Source organism: Pieris rapae, chromosome 14 (assembly GCF_905147795.1).
Source record: "Pieris rapae chromosome 14, ilPieRapa1.1, whole genome shotgun sequence".
NCBI lineage: Eukaryota > Metazoa > Arthropoda > Insecta > Lepidoptera > Pieridae > Pieris > Pieris rapae.
In genome coordinates, this window is record NC_059522.1 from 7,168,954 (window position 1) to 7,189,013 (window position 20,060).

General features: G+C 33.1%; 2 protein-coding genes across 7 annotated transcripts in view; one reads left to right on the forward strand and one right to left on the reverse strand.

The window, feature by feature from the left end:
- Window positions 1-1,145: 1,145 nt before the first annotated feature.
- Window positions 1,146-2,904, forward strand: LOC111000706 (cyclin-dependent kinases regulatory subunit-like). Of its 2 annotated transcripts, XR_006750634.1 has the most exons (3): window positions 1,146-1,393; window positions 1,688-2,020; window positions 2,625-2,904. XR_006750634.1 is itself a non-coding variant. In XM_022270253.2 (2 exons), the coding sequence occupies exons 1-2, from the start codon at window positions 1,335-1,337 to the stop codon at window positions 1,908-1,910; spliced, it is 282 nt and encodes a 93-aa protein (XP_022125945.1). In that variant the 5' UTR covers window positions 1,146-1,334; the 3' UTR covers window positions 1,911-2,904. The 2 variants fall into 2 exon arrangements, 1 of the variants encoding a protein (XP_022125945.1); XM_022270253.2 differs by having other exon boundaries at window positions 1,688-2,904.
- LOC111000702 (dystrophin, isoforms A/C/F/G/H) overlaps window positions 2,895-20,060 on the reverse strand; it is a 328,798-nt gene continuing 311,632 nt past the window's right edge. For 3 of the 5 annotated variants that reach the window (XM_045631068.1, XM_045631072.1, XM_045631070.1), the window contains 17 exons: window positions 13,272-13,531; window positions 12,507-12,665; window positions 12,000-12,136; window positions 11,685-11,803; window positions 10,919-11,088; window positions 10,698-10,779; window positions 10,054-10,186; window positions 9,514-9,736; window positions 9,079-9,190; window positions 8,570-8,690; window positions 8,249-8,396; window positions 7,903-8,043; window positions 7,390-7,516; window positions 7,068-7,196; window positions 6,296-6,419; window positions 5,826-5,909; window positions 2,895-4,960 (listed from right to left, as the gene is read on the reverse strand). In XM_045631068.1, coding sequence (XP_045487024.1) covers window positions 4,845-4,960; window positions 5,826-5,909; window positions 6,296-6,419; window positions 7,068-7,196; window positions 7,390-7,516; window positions 7,903-8,043; window positions 8,249-8,396; window positions 8,570-8,690; window positions 9,079-9,190; window positions 9,514-9,736; window positions 10,054-10,186; window positions 10,698-10,779; window positions 10,919-11,088; window positions 11,685-11,803; window positions 12,000-12,136; window positions 12,507-12,665; window positions 13,272-13,531 — 2,385 coding nt within the window. In that variant the 3' untranslated portion in view covers window positions 2,895-4,844. Of the gene's footprint in view, window positions 4,961-5,250; window positions 5,266-5,825; window positions 5,910-6,295; window positions 6,420-7,067; window positions 7,197-7,389; window positions 7,517-7,902; window positions 8,044-8,248; window positions 8,397-8,569; window positions 8,691-9,078; window positions 9,191-9,513; window positions 9,737-10,053; window positions 10,187-10,697; window positions 10,780-10,918; window positions 11,089-11,684; window positions 11,804-11,999; window positions 12,137-12,506; window positions 12,666-13,271; window positions 13,532-20,060 lie in introns of all 5 variants that reach the window. The other 2 variants (XM_045631071.1, XM_045631069.1) reach the window with 2 other exon arrangements.

Below are 20,060 nucleotides of genomic sequence, written 5' to 3' on the forward strand. Positions count from 1 at the left end.
ATATTCTTATAACTTTTAACTTTTATATTCGTTTTTATTAATGAATGTGGACACTCTACTGTTGGGGGAAGTGATATTGAATTGCAACACGGATTACAGGCAGTAGGGTCGGTATATTGAATAATAAGTTTGACGTTCTCGGATCTGTTTAAACCAAACTATAAAATATTATATTGTATTAATAACCAAATATTATTAACATAAATAAAAAAATAAAAATATAAATAAATAATAATAATAAACGAGAATTACCGCTAGGTACCGCCGTCTCATACGTCGAAAATGAATTGGATTCTCTTACGTCATCCCGAATGGTGCTTTATGTAACCTATGATCCTAAACCCTGTGCTGATTACTCCAACTTGTAGGAAAATGTCATTTTATACCGTACCAAGTTTTCAAAATTAATTTTTCGCACTAGTTCAACTGATCGCCCTGAAAAAAAAGTACTACTCCAGTTTGGCAAGCAGCTTTAAAAGTTCGCGCATTTAATAAGGATTCTAACGTGGTATAACACTCATTATTTCTTAGATCGGCCATAAAAAATTTTTTTGTTAAACAAAGTCTGTTTTTAAAAATTTCTCTGGAATTACAAAAACCGATTCTAGTGTACCCAAAGCGTTCCTAATAACCACAGCGTGGTTGATATTTTTTTCAATATTATTAGGTATAAGTATAACAATTATTCCGAGTGGAGTAGGAACTGCTGCAGCTGATAGGGGCTGAGTGGCGTGAGGTAGCTCAGGGAAGCCCCCTATGATATCTAAACATTGTGTATGTAGAGAGTCGAAAACTAAATTAGTATGAACATTAGTCAACAACTGCCATTCTCATACAAATTTAGTTTTCGACTTACTACATTCACTACTGTTACGGCAGCTTGACTAAGCACCCAGGATAGCCAGCGCAGGAAGATTCTCATTTCGGCGACTAAGACATTTTTGGATCGCAGAGCCAGCGGCGCAAGTGAGTGAGAATAATTATTATTAATCATATTTGGACAGGACATTTTTTCATAAACGAACAAATAAAATATCGATCCATGCTATGGTTCCATGTAACCGAGTAAGATAATTCAAAATTTATTATTCCGTCGTTGTGCGTGTATGTGCAGTAATCTGTCAAGTGTTAACTGTCACTTGTGTCAGTATCAGTCATAAATTGCCAAGCCAGGCCGTTTCATACAGCTCACAGCTGTTACTTTATTACTTGTTTTACTCCTTTACGCACTTCACCGAAATAATTTTACTTAATCGCTTAATTTAATTACATACGCAAAACTAGAGGGTAAAGCAATATTAGACTAATTTTGTCTATTTACGAATTGCTTAAAGATGCCTGCGGATCAAATACAATATTCAGAAAGGTATAGCGATGACGTCTATGAATATAGGTAAGCATGCATAAAATTTATCTTAGAATTTAAATAGAAAAAAACGATTTTATAGCTTTACTTCCTTATGACCCCTTATTTTTATCACCACTATATTCAGCAACCCAGGGCAATATAATAGTTGTATAATAATGGTATTTCTGTGCATGTAAAGTGCCAGCAATATGGTCATTAAAGAAAATGTTATATGCCTTTAAGGAGTAATTATTTATTCCGTACTGCTACAGCTTATTTTAATTATATACAGAACCCAAAAATATAGCCAACATTATTATATGTAACAAATATTTTCAGACATGTCATCTTACCACAAGATATTGCTCGTCTAGTTCCTAAATCTCATTTGATGACGGAGACTGAATGGAGAAACCTAGGTGTACAACAAAGTCCTGGTTGGCTTCACTTCATGGTACACAGTCCAGAACCCCATGTTTTGTTGTTTAGAAGACCAAGAACTGATGTTCCTACTCCAGTGAACAATTTAGAATCTAGTTCAAATTCAACTGTTAAGGTGTGATAAGATATTGCCGTTAACTATGCAAATGCTAATAAAAAATCTTGTATGACTATTTGCAGGGATATCATTATGCTTTATGGTTATATTAGTCAAGCTTAATACACATACAGGTAAGGGCATTGTTTATAAACCTCAAAGTGCAAATAATATTATTAATTATTATAGTAAAAAATAAAATAAGCAGATATTTATTTTAATATATGGCTTTAATTTTCTGTTTAGATTGGTTGAAACTTCATCAAATATGTCCCAGTAAAAAAAGCTAAAGCCAAATATTTATAAAAATGTAAATCTTAGTAAAAAAATTTGCTAATAGTTGTTATATATTACCATATATGAACAAATAATGGTAGCTAATAAAAGCAATAGAAAATATATTTGTATATCTCATGTTGGTTGTTTGATAATGTTATAAGATATGTAACAAGAATTTGTAAAGTTATTATAACCTGTTACAAAAAAAGTTCCTGGGGGCTTTTGTGTGAATTGCGTAGCAAAGAATTATTACCAACATAAATGTAACATTAATTTGTTTGGTCATTCATGCTCATTTTGAGCTGGTAACACATGACTGATAAAGTGCTGTAAACATAGTTCTAATAAAATTATTTATAAATATAATATGTATCTGCTAAAACAGTGGAATAGAAATCTGTTACCTCTTTCTACAAAAAATCCTTATTAAAGTAAAATCTGAATATGTTAATGTTTCAGGTATGACTATGTAGTGATACGGTTCATTGGTTACTATAGTGAAGTACAGTCCAATAATAACTACCAAAGTTCACGGTACAGCCTAGTTAGGTTCTCTTATAAATGTATTGTCTAATGAAGCAGTGTATTATGCCGAGTAAATAACAATATATTGTGTCTGTAACAATATTTTCTTTTGGACATTGTTGATGAATAGCTATTTTTTTTGCATGAAGACAGGAAGAAACAAAAAGGTGGAATGTACACTAAGGTCTGAAATTAAAACAAATATCACTATGCAGAATGTTTATTTGGATTTAACATCTAAAACATTATAAACACAGTAAAATATACAAATAAATGCCAAAGTTACTTCATAATATAGTTGCCAAAGAGATAAACATAATTAATAACGCAAGAGGAAACTATTTGTCCTATGTTAAACAAATATAATAAAATTATTAACAATATATTAATAGTTAAAATATTTTTCGTTTGTTAAGTAATAATAATAATTGTGCTTTTCGTTTTCTTAAAATCTATATTAGCCAAAAATTATTAAACTTTCCTAAAATGGAACGGAAATTTCATAGTTGATGTTTCAAATAATAAGCTGCCATATAGGCATCATCTTTAATGACATTAAAGAAGCTCAAGTGTTAATGAATACCTGAAGGTAACATGTTAATAATTAGGATATAAGAGATATTTTTTCTCTTTATATACATGAAGAGACAAAATATTCAATATTCATGTTCATTAAGTTCTTGAAGTTGAGCTCAAATTAATGTGTACATTACATTAATGCCATTAAAATAATAGAACAAATATTAATAAAATCAAAATGATATGGTTAAATCGGAAGTCCTTATTGTAAATTAGTTTTAACAGTCACTTAACATTCGTATAAAAGTCATCTCTCCAATATAATCTTATCTAAAAAGGTAGGCGTCATCTTAAATATAGACACACGTTATAAAATGTCAAAGTGGCCACATTCAGTAACACTAGGAAGTACGAAGGAAGATCGTGCCTTTGTTATAGTGAAGTATTTGATTACACGGTTCCTTTGTCTCTACGAAGAGTTCTACTGTCTGACCGCGAAAGGCGAAAGAATACCACTAATTTATAGAAGCTGGATTATTAATATTTCATCATCTAACGATACATATTTTTTCGATAACTCGATATATGATAACATACAATTGCGCATAAACAACATGCTTCATATTCATTTGGCTACCTCTAAAACTACTGCAAAAACTTTTAACGAATTCATTAACTACAGCCACGCATTCGTTGGCATAATATTGTACGTTGAAACTGTTCTTTACTAACTTTAACAATACACTTTCCACTAAAACGTAGGCCCTCTCGACTGGCGAAGTTACCTTCACCGATGCGGTTAAAATGTCTCAAAATTGGTTAAAGCTAAAATTGTGATTATATTAAAGCTCAGCTCTCATGTAAACGACGTCAAACTTCGCGCCAAAGACGATGTCAAGTGTCAACAACGTGACATGCCGTTTTACGCGATATTTCATAAACGCGCTAAATACAGCAAAAATGATATGGCAATTTACAAGAAGTGATATGATTATACAATGGATATTGTACTAATAGATATGTACTTAAACGATAAATTTATTTTTTACCAAGTGAAAAATTTGGTACAATTTTAAAAGTATAAATGCTCATTACAAATGTCTTTTTAGATAATAGCAATCGCTCTGGCAGCGCTACCGATAACAGCATAGGTACTTGGGGAAAACTGAAGGGTAAAATGGAAAGTAATATGACTCAATCACGATACGTACTGCAACAAAGGAATGCCCTTATTTATACAATAAGCGTTGCATACAACTATCGTCTGTGAACCCCAGCTACCAGCAAATAATCAGTATATCTGATTACCTCGTGACTATTTGGTTAAGGCTGTGCCCACAACCATAACCCACAGGCTCGTCTGATAGCTCTATACAGTGTGTCTCTTTCCATTGAATAATAAAACAGAAAAAGCATTGTACAGAATCACCAGTATTTGTGTTAAAGCTCGGTTCGATAAGTGAAAATGATAAAGCTTTTGTATAATAAGGTGTAAAGGTTTAGCTTGTGCAGGTTAGTGATGAGTCGAAAATTAGTAGGAATAAAGTAAGTCAAATTTAGTTCTAGTGTCTTTGGTCCAAGATTCGGTTGAGATGCCAGAGCGACTGTTATGCACCTTGGCGCGTTTTCATGAAATTATTCTTTTTCCTCTGGTTTTCCGTTGGTGTATCGGGGAGGCGCATGGGAGTTCTGATTTTGTTGATCCTCCGCCATCACCGATACTAATTCTTCGACTGCTTTGCCAAGGTCATCTGAAAATAAAGAAAATTTATTGATTTAAGTTTACTATTAAATACGCCCTAGCTCCATAAGGCCAAACCTGTGGGTGATCTCTAAATACGAATAGGAACAGTCGACGGTAGAAAAAGTCTGATAACAAGTTAACTGTACAATCAAGATTTTGTTATTATACATATATGTCGTTCGGTCAAGATGCACTGGTATCTTGTTAGATCTACCTACTAAAATAGTTTCTTAATACTTGCATTATCCTTTTTAGACAGAATAAAACTAAAAAATGCACATTATACTTTATTATTACCTCAAGGTATGCGTCCTGTTTAGCAGCAGAAACAAAATTCTGTATTATTATAGATATTCTCAAAGACAGGTAAAACGTGTTATTCATGCAATCAAAAATACTAGTCAAATTACAATAATAATTCCGCCAAACAAACGACAATGTGACCAAAATAAAGCAATGCTATCTATAAAAGCGAAAAAAAAACCTCTATAAATTCACAACAACTAATCACAAATAATTTGCTCGGCATGTCGCGTAATAATAGTTAATATATATATATATACATATTATCAATTTTTTATTCACATAAATTCTCGTTTCTTTATGCTTCTTAAGACTTAATAAAATAGCTGGTCACATTATAGTAAGGAAACAAGATGAAGATAGTAAAGATGGTATTTTTAAGAATTTTAACTGTCAAAAGTTATTGAAAGATAAATAATGAAAGTGGATTAGAAACTTCAGTCTCAAACTGATAATGTTAGTCACGTTATCTCATTTGACAATCACGAATGATAAACACAAAACATGGCTATTTTTATTATACGAATATTGAATCGGTTATATGCCGAGCAAATTATGTAGTCCCGAACCTGCGCAATGCATGAGCGAGTGAAGGGCGTGAGGTGGCGGAGGGGGGCGATCGCCGGACTCACGCTCGCCCGCAGAAACGCCGTCTTTCAACACAATTATATTGTTACTTTATGTAATATAACAAATGAATATCAATAATTAACGATTCCATAAAAGTTCCTCCAGATGAGCAGTGTGCCTAAACGCTATTCGTGTTATCATTAAAATGGAGGGTAGTCGCAAAATCCTGTAGAAAAAGGGACAAGTACGTATTGATAATTAATGGAGCTACTCTGGTACTCTGTAAATTCCAATAGAATAGATATTTCGATGTAGATCTCTCCATATGTGAATCGCTGATATCGCCAAGGGATAGCGCGGTACAAAAACTCAGCAGTCAAGTTGAGGTCGACTATTATATATAGTAGTGTACAGTGCTGTCTGTACTCGATATTTTGATATTAAGAATACACTTCAATGGGTAACTTACTGGTGTGTGCGTCGTGGTAGAGTCCGTTATGCATTTTTGCTGGTGAGTCCGTAGCGAGCTGTGAAGCGGTTACTGAGCGGGTCTGCAAAGTGCCTGTACGACCCGCTGGCGAGCCCGAAGATGGCTGGAATATAAAGAAACATAAAATTAAACAAAATGCATTTAAAATTGTACGTGCCATTATAACAGACAAAATAAATATAATCTAAAAAAGCTATCAAGTCTGTCGACTTTCAAAGGTAATTATAGCATATTAAAAGGTAACAAAACAATTGTATCCAAATGTAGTTTTATACCTTTGTATATAAAAAGTATATATAGTAGTATCGAAGTTGGCTTGATATATTAGAGCATCAAATAAAAATATTGAGTTGCAATATGCACATTTTATACAAAAGCCGGAAATTCTTTCAATAAAAATTGAAAAATTTTGCATGCATGTTGACCAATAAAGTTTTAGTAAAAGCTTTGCTTACGTTCACCTAAATTCTTATCTCGGCCGCATAAAATATTCACAACGATAACTAGATCTTCGATCAGCTATAACCAGTCATATAAACCGTGGTGGATAATAATAATAAAGCCCATTTAATTTCCTATCATGGCAAAACGATAATATACAGCTTAATTTTTTTACATTTTAAACATTATTTCATTTATCCTGTTGTATATCCTATATCTTAGCTAAATTATGACAGTGGTGGATATACCTTTGAATATTAGCAATAGGTGAAATATATACGAGAAAATATTATCAATCTATGAAGTATACCTCATCCAACAGTCTTCTAAGTCTTTGCAGTTGAGCTTCCAGCTGTCGGTTGTGTTCCTCGAGGATTTGCATGCGAGCCTCCAGCCGTCCCTTGTGTTGGCGAAGCAAGCGAGCCTCTGCCATCATGTCCTGTAAATGGAAATACAGAACTATTGGAGAGGATTTAAATATAACTCTTACTATTTGGTAGAATATGCCTTTATACATATGTAATTCAATTATTAATTTTAAAATATTATTATACCAAGAAGAACATAATACATTATTTTAAAGATTAAATGTATTATTATAAGTATGAATGAAGTATTATATAAGTCTATACCTGGTCAACGGGTGCGTTCCTGTTCTCATTCAAAGCGAGTTGGTCTTCGGGCGTAGAGCCAGGAGTCTGCTTGGCCTTCAATCGTTCGTATTCAGCCTGTAGGCTGGCGTTCTCTTCTTCCAGCTCCCTGAAAATTAAAATATTATTGGTTACTAATTTATATTTTCTTAATAATGATAATAACGTTAAACAACTATTGTCGCAGATTCAACGCGATTATTTGCAAAATTACTGTCATTACTATCTACCGACTTTAAAAAATATATGTATTATAAACATGATCAGGGCGCACGTCCAATGCCGGCGCCGATCCGTGAGCAACTGATTCTAAGAACTACAGACTACTGACAAATTAAATTTGACACATTGACATCTTACAACCTGTAAGATGTCTATGATATTGCATGGTGTTACCATTCTAATAAAATGACATCGTGTTCTTATATAACATTATCTCTGATATATATAAGAAAAAAGAAAGATGAATTATATCGAGAGTAAAATAATAGTTACCTGATCATAGCTTCCAGCTCGTGTCTCTGTTCCCGGTGTATTACGGAGACGACATGGACTGGTGAACGTGGCGCTTCTTCACCCTCAGCTCCTCCATTTAGTGACGCACAGTACTGCGCTATCAGCTGATGTTCCTCATCACTATATAGACAATTTAGTATCAGTTATTGTTCAGAAGCATTAACCTTGGATTCAAAATCTTTTGGGCTTTAAATTTATATATACATACATATATTATGGTTTGTTATATTTATTTCCTAACGCCTATAAATAACATTTATACGCCTATAAATGGTTGAAAATCGATATGAAAAAGGTATATAAAATATACTAAAGTAAGTTTTACCTGTCAGGCGTATCGGCTGCGCGTGCGCCGAGCTCAACCTGTGCTAGCCGCGAGGCATATAGTTCCAGACGAGAATGCATGTCGTCACCTCCCGTTGCGCCACCAGCTCCGTGCTGCGGAGACGGCGCAGGGGACTCCAACGCGTCACCTGCACACCATTTATTTTTAGTATATATTGCGTTCAAATTTATTATTAGATAAATAGATTTTAAAACATGCGCATTATTACTTTGTATCAATGTTACCGTGTAGTAATATGGATGTAACACATATATTTCGTAAAATAAGAAAAATTTAACAGATAATATATAATTAACCTACCTTCCAATACAGTTTGTACTGGCAGATAACCAACTCGCGGGTGTTTCTTAAAGTATCGTGCCGACTTGAATTTGTTTCGCAATGCTCGGGTGAAATCACGCACGTCCTCGCCAGATGTCGTCTGTCAATCAAGTATTATTATTACCATTATTAAATGATTTCTTGATGATACTAAGAATCAAGTTTCTAATAAAGACTTTAAAGAATATATTATGGAAAGAACTAAGAAGACGTGGGCGCTCTAAAAAAAGATATGGCGTCAGCAGAAAAAGAATGAAGAAAGAAAGCTATGAGAATACATATTTGGAGAAGAGAAAGCTGGAGGAAGATTTACGAGTGAAAGGGTTCCGCTCAATGGTATAGAACGAAGTTAGGATATCGAGTAAAGAACCTAAAAAGTATTTATATTCAGCATTTGTAAATATTGAAACGGTTTTTAATATTATATCTAAGTAGGTAAAATATTAATCAATAATTAAATAAAACAAATGAATTAACACAATACATACAGCAGTGCAGTACTCTTGCATGGGATGCGTGAGTTTGTGGTTTTTCGCCTTCTTGCCGCTGAAGAAGCACTTTTGACACATGTCAAAGTTAAAGCACTTTAAGCAACGGTATCTGGAATGTAACATGAACTATTTTAATATTTAAAAATAGAACGAATGAAAGGATCTATTTTATTGTTTTCGTTCTAAATATTACGATGTTAATTTATCTTAATATTTTAAGACGTAAAAAGGATTATTATATTATGTACAGGTTTTATTGAATAATTTGTAATGTGTCCATCTCGAATATTCTGTCTTACGAAATAACTCATTTCCTCTCATTTTAATAAAATGGCTGCTCGTGAACAGCAATTATGTATGTTTATTATATGAGCGAAATAATTCTTATTGGTCTTCCAAAACAGTACCTTAAGTTGCCTTTATAATACGAACCTAAAGCCCACAATGGGATAGTCCTTGCATATATTGCACTTGGCCTGGTGCTTTGCACCTTCAGCCGCAGCCAGGCGGTGAAGCACTGGCAGCCACACCATGGACTGTGGTTCCCTTTGCAACCATTGCAGGAAGTGAACTGCCTCGATATACGCCACTTGACCTTCTGCGTCTCGCTCCACGATCTTCTCCTTATCTTCCTTTTCTTTCTCTTTCTCATTCACTAGAAAAGAAGACAGTAAGACATTATTGTTAATATAACGATTAATATTGTTTTTACTGTATTTGTTATGTGTGCTTCCCAAAATTAATATTATAGAAACAATTGTAATCTTTTTTGAGAATAAAAAATATATAAATTTTAATTGTGGATAATAACATTCGTGAAGTTTATGAATTTAATTTTGAAAAGGTATTATATATTATATTATAAAGTGGAAAATTAATATCAATAATTATGGTATTATTTACAAAAAACTACAATTGAAATAGATATATATCCCATTAGGTATTACAGATATTTTTTTATGTATATTTTACCTGTCTTCCTGTCAAGAGTGCTTCCCTTGCCACCCTCTTTAGCAGCAGTCGAGGCCTGTTCAAAGCAACTCCTGACAGATGGCTCTATATTGGAACCACCAAATGCTGCTACCTCGCCCAACTGACGAGGCACCTGAAGAGATTTTAGAATTTATTATTGGTTCTAATTCACATTGGTTAGAACCAGAACGGTATATAGCAAGTGAATCGTGATTTGAATCCTTCAAGAAAATGAAACGTGCGGACGTTAATTTTTGTTATATTTTCCATGTCTATGGTTAAATGATGTCCTATGGTGAAACAAATTAATTTGGAAATATGGTAACACCAAAACTTCATTCACTATTATTGCGGTCTAGATGGCGGTTGTTGAAGAATTGCCTTGCATAGAAGCAATTCTTGAGTGTGCTAAGTGATATTTATTCCTGTTGTAATTAATATATTTTTTGGTATTTTAAGGTGCAATTCTGGTACTAGAATATTTGAAATATGAAAAAGAATCAGGTATATAATTATCAAAACGTTAGTAAAAATCCTTCTGAGAGCTAGATTTTTTATCCAGAAGCAAAAGGGTAGAAGGCGCACCTAATGACTCGCATGTGTGTTGATTCAAAACTAAGGGTAAAAGATAATTATTATAGTACCTGTATACAATCGTGTAATAGGAGTCCTAGTTTCCTTTGGTCCGCGCGGCACGATGGGTCTGCTATTAACCGGAACAAATACCTGTTACACACATAATTATTATTAATATTTATTTTAGGCTCTTAGCTCTACTTTTTTTACTACACATGAATGGTCTCTTTATGTGAACAGAACCTTGCAACCTACTTAAGGCAAGAATTCTATTTGGTTGAAAACTCACCTATATTTCTCCTCCAAGTGCCCCTTGCACAGTAATACCAGCCCCACTTTAAAGCTGAGCACGCGGATCTGTCCGGTCCGCTGGCTGTCATACACGTTGAGCAACCAGTTGATCGACAAATCCAAACAAAGCGGTACATTCACAGCGCTTGGGTTTTCGCCAGCAATCGTCTAAACAAATGTTAATAGTTAAATACTTAATGTTGTGTTACTATAGTTCGTGTATTACTTTGATCAAAAATATTCATAAAATCAGAGTTTTTGTGAAGAATATACTTAATTTGGAAAGTGAATCTTGTTTTAAGTGACATATTTAACAAACAGTGAACGACTCAAGACGACACTGAAGAAATAACTGTGTTTCATAATTATTTTTTTAATCTTACTAAATTAAATTATGTATTTTATTATTTTTATTTATTTTATTATTATTAAATTATGAATATGGTAAATTGAAAACTAAACTTTCTTGATTCGGAAGTACTTGTCAAGTAAATTCAAGTTTTTTAATAATTAATTAATAATAATCGAGAACTGAGATGAATGTAAAACTATAGGCGAAATCGTGCAATTAATTCTGTTTGAACATGTGGATGTAATGTCATGACGACGACATTTGACGTCAATTGTCATGTCACGACGTATGTATGTCATGCATGACAATACTGTTGACCAATCACAGTTAACTATAGTAGGAATAATTGTTGTTTCTTGCTGCTCTGGCTGTTCTAACAGCAACAACTATGTAGGTTGTTGTAAGTAAATACCTCATAGAGTGATGTAAGTACAGTGATCATATCAGGTATATCAATCAGGCGGTCGTTCTGCGCCCGTAGTCCATGTGAGTCGAAGGCTTCTAGCGCTGCTGGCAACTGTAGCATGTGCACTGAAAATATAATTACATTTTAAAATTTAATACCTTTACATACTTAAAGGTTCTCATCAGTTCGTTTTAAATTCCTGCTCATTAATTCAGTCAAATAGATAATAGTATATTTCATTACATGTGCGGAAAGTCTGTCATTGCAAAGAGTTGACAGTCGGAACAAGATGCATTATATATATGAAGCCATAGTACTTACTACATAAAGCCTTCTGCACGGTCCTCAGCTTGAGCGCAGTGCGATACGCCGAAAACCTTACTTCGTTGAGGTCGGCCAACGAGTTCATTAGTTCTATCATCTTGGGATGGTCCCAGTGGGTCGTCTCCAGTTCGTGACTGGAAATATATCACAATTCATATTAATCTCATCTTGTATAACGATATAGTATTATATGTCGTGGCTATAAATAAAACAAGCTACAATTAAAATCTACGATTGTTATTTAATTATAATATGGGTAAAATGAGAGGCCATATAGCGGTGGACTAGTACCCATAACGATTAATGATATTGATTCTTTTTAATTTATTTATCATTTAAAATTTATATACATTGAAAATATTAATTATCATTGGAATTTAAATTTAAGGATTATTGATTGGAATATTTTATTTTTTAATGCATGCACATATTATGTAATAAGTAATCTAAAGGGGCTACATGCTATGCGTGCTACATTTATTTTACGTTTTTCTTTTAACTTACTTTATATAATATGGTACATTGGCGGGTGTGACAGCTCTCTCCCAAGGCGGGCGAACAGAGCCCGCTAGGAAACCCTGAGCCGCACCCGCACCACCATCCCGTGCTACTCCTGCCAGCTGCCGGGCCCGCTCTTCGCCACCCGAGCTTAGAGCTGATACCCTGAAAGCATTATTTTTATTTTTTTTTATTTTATTTCTCACAAAAACATATACAATAATTGTCATTCTTCTTTGGACCACTGCTATTGCTTAAGTGAGACTGATGCCTGTTAAAGGTTGTGCACCTGTGTTACAGGTCATCAGGCCTCCACCACTTCGGATCGACAATATGATTATATGTAAAGAATAGACAATTATATTAATTATAAGGAAACCACATGGTGTATGCGTGTGTGTTTGTGTATGTGTGTGTGTCTGTGTATGTGTGTGTTCTGAATAATTGACGTAAAAAAAAAGCATTAGGTGATGATTAGTTTATAGTAAATAAAATTTAATATACAAATTATTTGAAGAAATCTATTAGGTATGAGGGTGTGCTAATATCTCAAATTCGCAATATTGGAGTGTTTGACAAATTCAAAAAGGCAGTAAAGATGCATGTTAGAATGAACGCAGTTGACTGAAATTAAGACGGCTTGTGGCGACGTGTATCTCGCTCATAAAAATATTAAGTTTCTCATGTAAATAAAATATTTTTTTTTGTAATGAGAAATAAAGTTCTTTAAACATAAAATGTAAATACTACAAGTCTTTGACTACTATTTACCTTGAGTTTAAGTCTTCCAGCCTAGCAACAAGATGCTCAGGTAATTGCACATTGTCCCTGCCCATCTGCTGTGCCTGTGCACGAAGCTCGTCCACCTGCCTTCGCAATGGTGGGATCTGCGCGCGCGCCCTGGTCACAGCATCCAGTTGCGTCCGGGCGTCGCGGGCATCGCCAGGCGCCCGCCATGTTGCACGAGCAGCCTCCGCCGCTTGAACCCGGGATGCGAGCTCGTCTAATGATGTCGTGAACTGACGCACACGCTGAAAAGAGATTAAATAGATATAAATAAGCAAGAAAGTTTAATGTTTGCATCACTATAATAAAAAAATTCTCCGAACTAAACCTTATCATTGGTGAAAACCGCGGGAATAACAGTAGATTTGGATATATTTATGTATTTAAAAGAAAAGACTATCGAATAGAATAATATCTCTAGACTTGAATATCTTTCAAAAGATTTGTATAGATGATATACTTAGTTATATAAATAAATTTGAAAATGGAATCAAATTTAATTAGCACATTCCACAGACAATAAATTAAAAAAAAGAAAGTGAATATTCTATATAAGACACATAAGATACTAGATATAGAGGTGTAACTTAGCAGAGATAGTAGACCTTGTATGTCAAGGCAGATGACGCTGGCCTTGGCGTCTAGTATTTCCTAGGTCGTCTACATTGTAAAGACATGTTACAATTACTAGCTTAATCCATTAATGCATATCGCTCTGAACTTTCAAATGACGGTACTATTCAGGGTCATAACTTTAATATTTAATATTAAAAAAATATATAAAATCTGTGGTACTACAACCTATTAGGTCTGTGCCTCAGATTTTCTGTATCTGTTGTCATAATCATTTGGTAATATCATAGGTAAGTCGGCCTTCTGTGCCTGAACCTCCTATCCAATTTTGATAAAGAAAGCCGGTTTCCTCATCATGTTTTCATATACCGTTTGAGCTAATGTTAAAGTGCACATCGAAAGAAAGTCCATCGGGGAATGAACCCAACAGCTCAGGGATAAGAGTCGCACACTGAAGCCACTAGGCCAACAATGCTTTTATTTAATCATAAATACTTTTAAATTATTTAAAAAATTACCTATCAATTTCCAAAATCAGAATCATATGTGATCATATTTCAACAATACGCTATTTTATATGTTTTCCTCGTAACTATTAAAGCGGTAATCGACACAGTAGATGCATGACTGGAATATCCTAGCTTCTTTAGTATTCCGAAAACGTTCATATGCGTGGGCGCCTCTTGTTTAGAACTTAGTTCTCAGTGACGTGACCTGTGATCGAAGCTGAAGCCAATCGGTAGGAACTTATTTATATATTATTCAATATTATTTGAAAATGGAAAATTCACCATAAAGACAACCTTATACAGCGCTTACAGCTCACTTCACTCAGGTGATTCTATTGTGCTTTTAATAAAAATTATAATTCGACTCGAAGTTTGAAAAGTGAGAGTGTAGACGACATGGCCTAGCTTCAGTGTGCGACTGTAGGTTTGAACCCCGGCTGTGTACCTACATAAAACATAAAACATTCGCTCGTACGGTGAAGGAAATATCGTGAGGAAACCGGCATTCCTTAGACCCGAAAAGTTGAAGGCTTGTGTCAGGCAGGGTGATCACTGCTGAGAAATCCGTGGCGTGTAACGCTCCTGGTTTTTATTGGAGTGATGTCAATTTTCAAACATAATAAATTGACAGATATATCAATATTTTTTTTGACATGAGTTATTAAATTATTATGGGTCACTTTATATAACATCATGTTAACAATAAAATGTACTTTAACAATGGCCTATTTTGCAATGAGTGTATTTTAATCAAATTGTAGAAATTCAAATAAAATAGATTCCTACTACATATGTTGTCTTTTATGCAGCAAAAAAAGTATTTCACCAAAAGCAAACTACACCACTGTTAAGACGAATTAAATTACAAAGTTATTTGTATTTGCAAACGTGTTTAACTGAACAAACAAATCCAAAATAATTCTCTAGCATAGTTGTATAAATCGACACAGAATTCCCGCTTCTAACAGACTTTCTCTCATTAAATTGCACCCTTTAATGAAGGCTTTTAGAGTTAAGAGAAAGTTCTCTCAATTAAATAATGCTTCTCGGTTTACCTTTGAAACTCCAACCTGCCATTTATATCTAAAAGGAAACTACAATTGCGACAACGCATTTTCTTTGCATTATTTCTCAAATGCTTAAAGATTTAATCAAGAATTATTTCAACAAAATAATCTGTCACATTTCTCATTATTTATTTGGGAAATGATCCTGATATTAAAAAGCATGATTTTCCGTCTCACATGTCCTGAAAGAGCTGAATTTTACTATGATTTACGTATCTGGCCTACAATGATTAACTTTATTAGAAAATCATCAGATTTTAAACCAATTCCATGTCAATTTTGCTTAATAGAACCCGTACGACGTGGAATGAAAGCTCGCAAACGTAATACTGTGATTTTGGGTTAGTACATTATATATTAAATAATTGACATTTTATTTAGTAGTCCTTAAAGGTAGTTGTGGACAGCCCTATTGTCTTTACAGCCTCTAATTGATGCACGACACAGATACATAGACCACACGGCGTCAGTCACGACTCCTGACAACCAAGTGGAGACATAGCATAGGGAAATAGGATTTATTCGTAAATCTAATTTATATTCGATGTTTTCTCTATATAACCTAAAAATCCTTGGGCTCTCTATAAAAATCTTTTAAATAATTCAATTACGCTTATTTGCTAAGTTAATGTTAAAAGTACAAATCATTCGATTTTTATTTAAGGCTATTTTTGAATGAATAATAGTCAAATTTATTTTTAATATCGAATACTCACAGATTATCCAGCATTATACACTATTGATGCTATCAAGACCTATGTGTTCTCTAAAATTAAACAATTTGACAGTTCCAGGACCTGTCATACCGGCAAATAAGCTTAGATTTTGCTTTGACATAAATCAAAGGTATAGTTAGAAGGAAATGGGATAACTTTTCCAATACTATATCTCATAGTAAAGTAAGTAGTAGTTTTTTGGTTACATATTACCATTAAAATATATATTAATTTTGTTTACAATACATTGACAATTTATGAGATATTTATTTTAAGAGTAATATAAACATGATGTAAAATGTTACAGTTTGAGAAGGGTATTTGAATCAGTCCATTTATCAGCGAATCCTATTTTGGTACATTTGAAGATGAAGAATAAAGATTTTTCGCCCCTGTCTTTAGGGACGTGTTATTTTATTTTCTGATTACATTACGTCTTTTTATCTGCCATTGTTCAATCTTTAGAATACCCACGTACATATTCCTAAACTCTATCACGAAATCTTAATATATATATTTCTTGTGTGCGTGTGTATGTGACTGAACTCCTCCTAAACGACTGGACCGATTTAGACGAAATTTTTTGTGTGTGTTAAAGGGGATCTGGGAATGGTTTAGATTCACAATTTTGTCCGCTGGACAATGTTTTTATAATTAATTTTCAGTTTATTAGTTGTTGTTGATTTTGGAATGTTTTACATTGGATCCGACAGACGGCGCTACCATCGCAGTGTCAAATTTTAAATAATATTCGAATTTTAATTTTAGTCTGTCCCGAAATTTAAAAAAAGTTTTGTTATCATTGTGTTATATCGTGTGTGACCATGTGCTGGATCGTTAGATATTGTCATAACATTTGAATAATAATTTTCATCAAAATGGCTTATTAAAAATTGAAATTTTGAAATTAAAGACATGTAGACAGGACAACGTCTGTCGGATCTGCTAGTGTATGTATAAAACAGGAGTTTGTTGCATTTTCTTCTGTATGAAGTTTGATATATTTGACAGTGCTCAGCGTCTTGTGACAATACGAATTAGAATACCTAATAGAAGATTGATTAAATGAACCGTCAGCAAAATTAGACATTTTTTAAACTTTTCAACACTTGCCGACACACGCATAGGTACATGAAGGATGATACTAATTTTAATGTGACAGGTAGAAGCAAACATAATCATTGAAGGATATAAAAACATAAGTTTTTGCAAATGATACAAATCATTGAAACAAAAGGAAAATTAATTACGCAATTATTACCTAAACATATATATATACCTAATATATAAACAAGCGTAGTATTACATATGAATTTTAGTCACAATAAAAACACTTAATGTTTTAATACTTGCGTGTTTTAAGTATAAATATTTAAAATATTAATCAGAGCGCGATAACTGGTAGCTTTATAGGTAATATTGCATAATAGCACTGTTTGTGTTCAGGGCTATCAGCAGTTCTTTTACATTATTTTTTTAAGAAGACAGTCTTCTACAAATAAAACGTCTTTGAAAAACATTGCCATATAAAAAAGAAACAATATATAATAATGTTACTAATTATAAAACGTGTTACAAGACACAAGGTAACGGTGTTTCTTATCATAAAAAATGGTTTCTGTGGTAACAAATACAGATTTCGGACCGTGAAAATAATTTTCAATTTATTTATAAATTATTTAGTTAAAATTTTACTTTCTTTAACATAATATTTAAGTTTTGTGACAGCCCTGAGTTTGACACAACAGGGGGTATTATGTTTATTCTGCATCGGTTCAGCACGTGTCCATACTGAAATGATTGCTGTATTGAGTCATACGGGTGTGTTTCCAGACTAACAAATACCTACTACGACATCAAACCTATTTAGGTCATAGACACCTCCACTTATAAAAATTAGTTATTTAATCTGAATCAACTACGAATTAATAATTTATAAATGGATCTAAAACATGCAGTAATTCTTATTTAGTACAGTAGTACACATCACTTCCGAGTTCTTTTTAATTAAAAAGAAAAAACAATAACATTTTTTAAAATAAAACAAAAGTCTGTCTGTGGCTAAAAATTCAAATTTTCAAAATTCGAACAAAAACAGTGACGTCACATGAGAACTTTTAAAAATTTATAAATGTTTCAAAATTCGAAATAATACTGCACGTACAATAGCAGTATTCATCTTATTTTTATTAAATAGAAAAAGAACACATTAAAATAAAACCTCGCTTTTGGAAATATTAATGAATTGTAAACATGTTATGCTCATTACATTGGTTATTACTACGGTCAGTGACCTGTAGGTGTTATCGATATCTGTGAAATGCCCTAATTTGATGGTTATGCTTATAGCAAGTGATTGCGTAAGGCCATCGTGTCAATATAACACAATCAGTCTGACTATGTATTATTTCAGAACATTGAAATAACAATTGGAAAAGCAATCAGCAAAGGACTTATCTTCTGTAAAGATAAGTCCTTAAAAATTGTTAAAAGAACTCTTGAAAAGGTACCGTTTACAGTGGTAGCTAATTTTTAAATGGGCATGTCTGACATTTTTACAGAAATATATTGCCTTTTCATTATTAATAAGGAACGTTTTAATACTCGAAATATAAGATATATATACTTCGGTGATTTTTAGTTATGATTGATAGCTATTTAAAAAAGGCAGTAAAGATGCATGTTAGAATGAACACAGTTCACTAAAATTAAGATGGCTTATGGCGACGTGTATCTCGCTCGTATATATACATATTAATATTAAGTTTCTCATGTAAATAAAATATTTTTTTTTGTAATGAGAAATAAAGTTCTTTAAACATAAATATCTGTGTTAAGTATTTGTAGAGCTTTTTTACGTAGAGATACTTTGGTTAAAATCGTTACTTCAATTTTACCGGGAGTAACATGGGATGAACCCAGGTGACATCACGAGTGTAGTATATCGGCACATGTGTTCAAGCAATGTGCGTGGCTGATTGCCATAATTACTTCCTGATAGCTTATCATTGCCTTATTGCCTCGGTTAAGGCTGATATATTTGTTTACATTTGCTGTTTAGTTATTTATTATGGATTATCTTAGAGCTGGATTCGGAATCACCAATTATCCTATTAATAAGGTTCTATATATCTGAAAATAGTGCAACGATTTAAGACAGCATGATGCGTGCCCTCTTTAGCTTCCAATTTTGATTGTATCTATGGTGACATTATTTTATCTGGCAGGAATATTGTATGAACATTATGAATTTCACCAACATGTTACGTGTTTTGAAGTCTAGTCCTTTACGCACGTACGTTCGGAAATTGACGTAAATAAACTAGAAGAATAATATTTAGTTTTACTTAGTGACTTTGAATAAGGTGTATATGTAGTTACGTAAGTAATTGTTCATACTGCCTCTATATCATAACGTTCTTTATTCAAATTTCGAATTTTTCAATAGTAAAAACACGAAACTTATAAAACAAGAAAACGCTTTATTAAACGTTTTAATTATAGATTATAGAGTGGTCTGCCAATTCAAACTAATTCTAAATTATAATATATAGAAAAATAATCTTCCCAACGCAATTGTTGTAGTACTGATTTTTAATACATGAGCATAAAAATGTCATGATATTCTAGTTTTAACTCATGAGATTCCTGTAAACAAGTTGGCTATCATTACCATATAAGTAGGTACTTCGAGTATGCAGTAACCGTTGGCAAACTGGTGATCCCTTATGGGGACCGGGTGTACCTTTATTGGAACGACCTTGCGTTTATTAGTCTTTAAACACGATGAGGTTAACAAACTGTATACGCGATTACCAATCATAACAAATCACAATCTTCATACATTTGTTAGTTTCTTAAAAAATAAAATTTCAATCTCAATCTGGCCTGTTATAATTTTATGAGCTG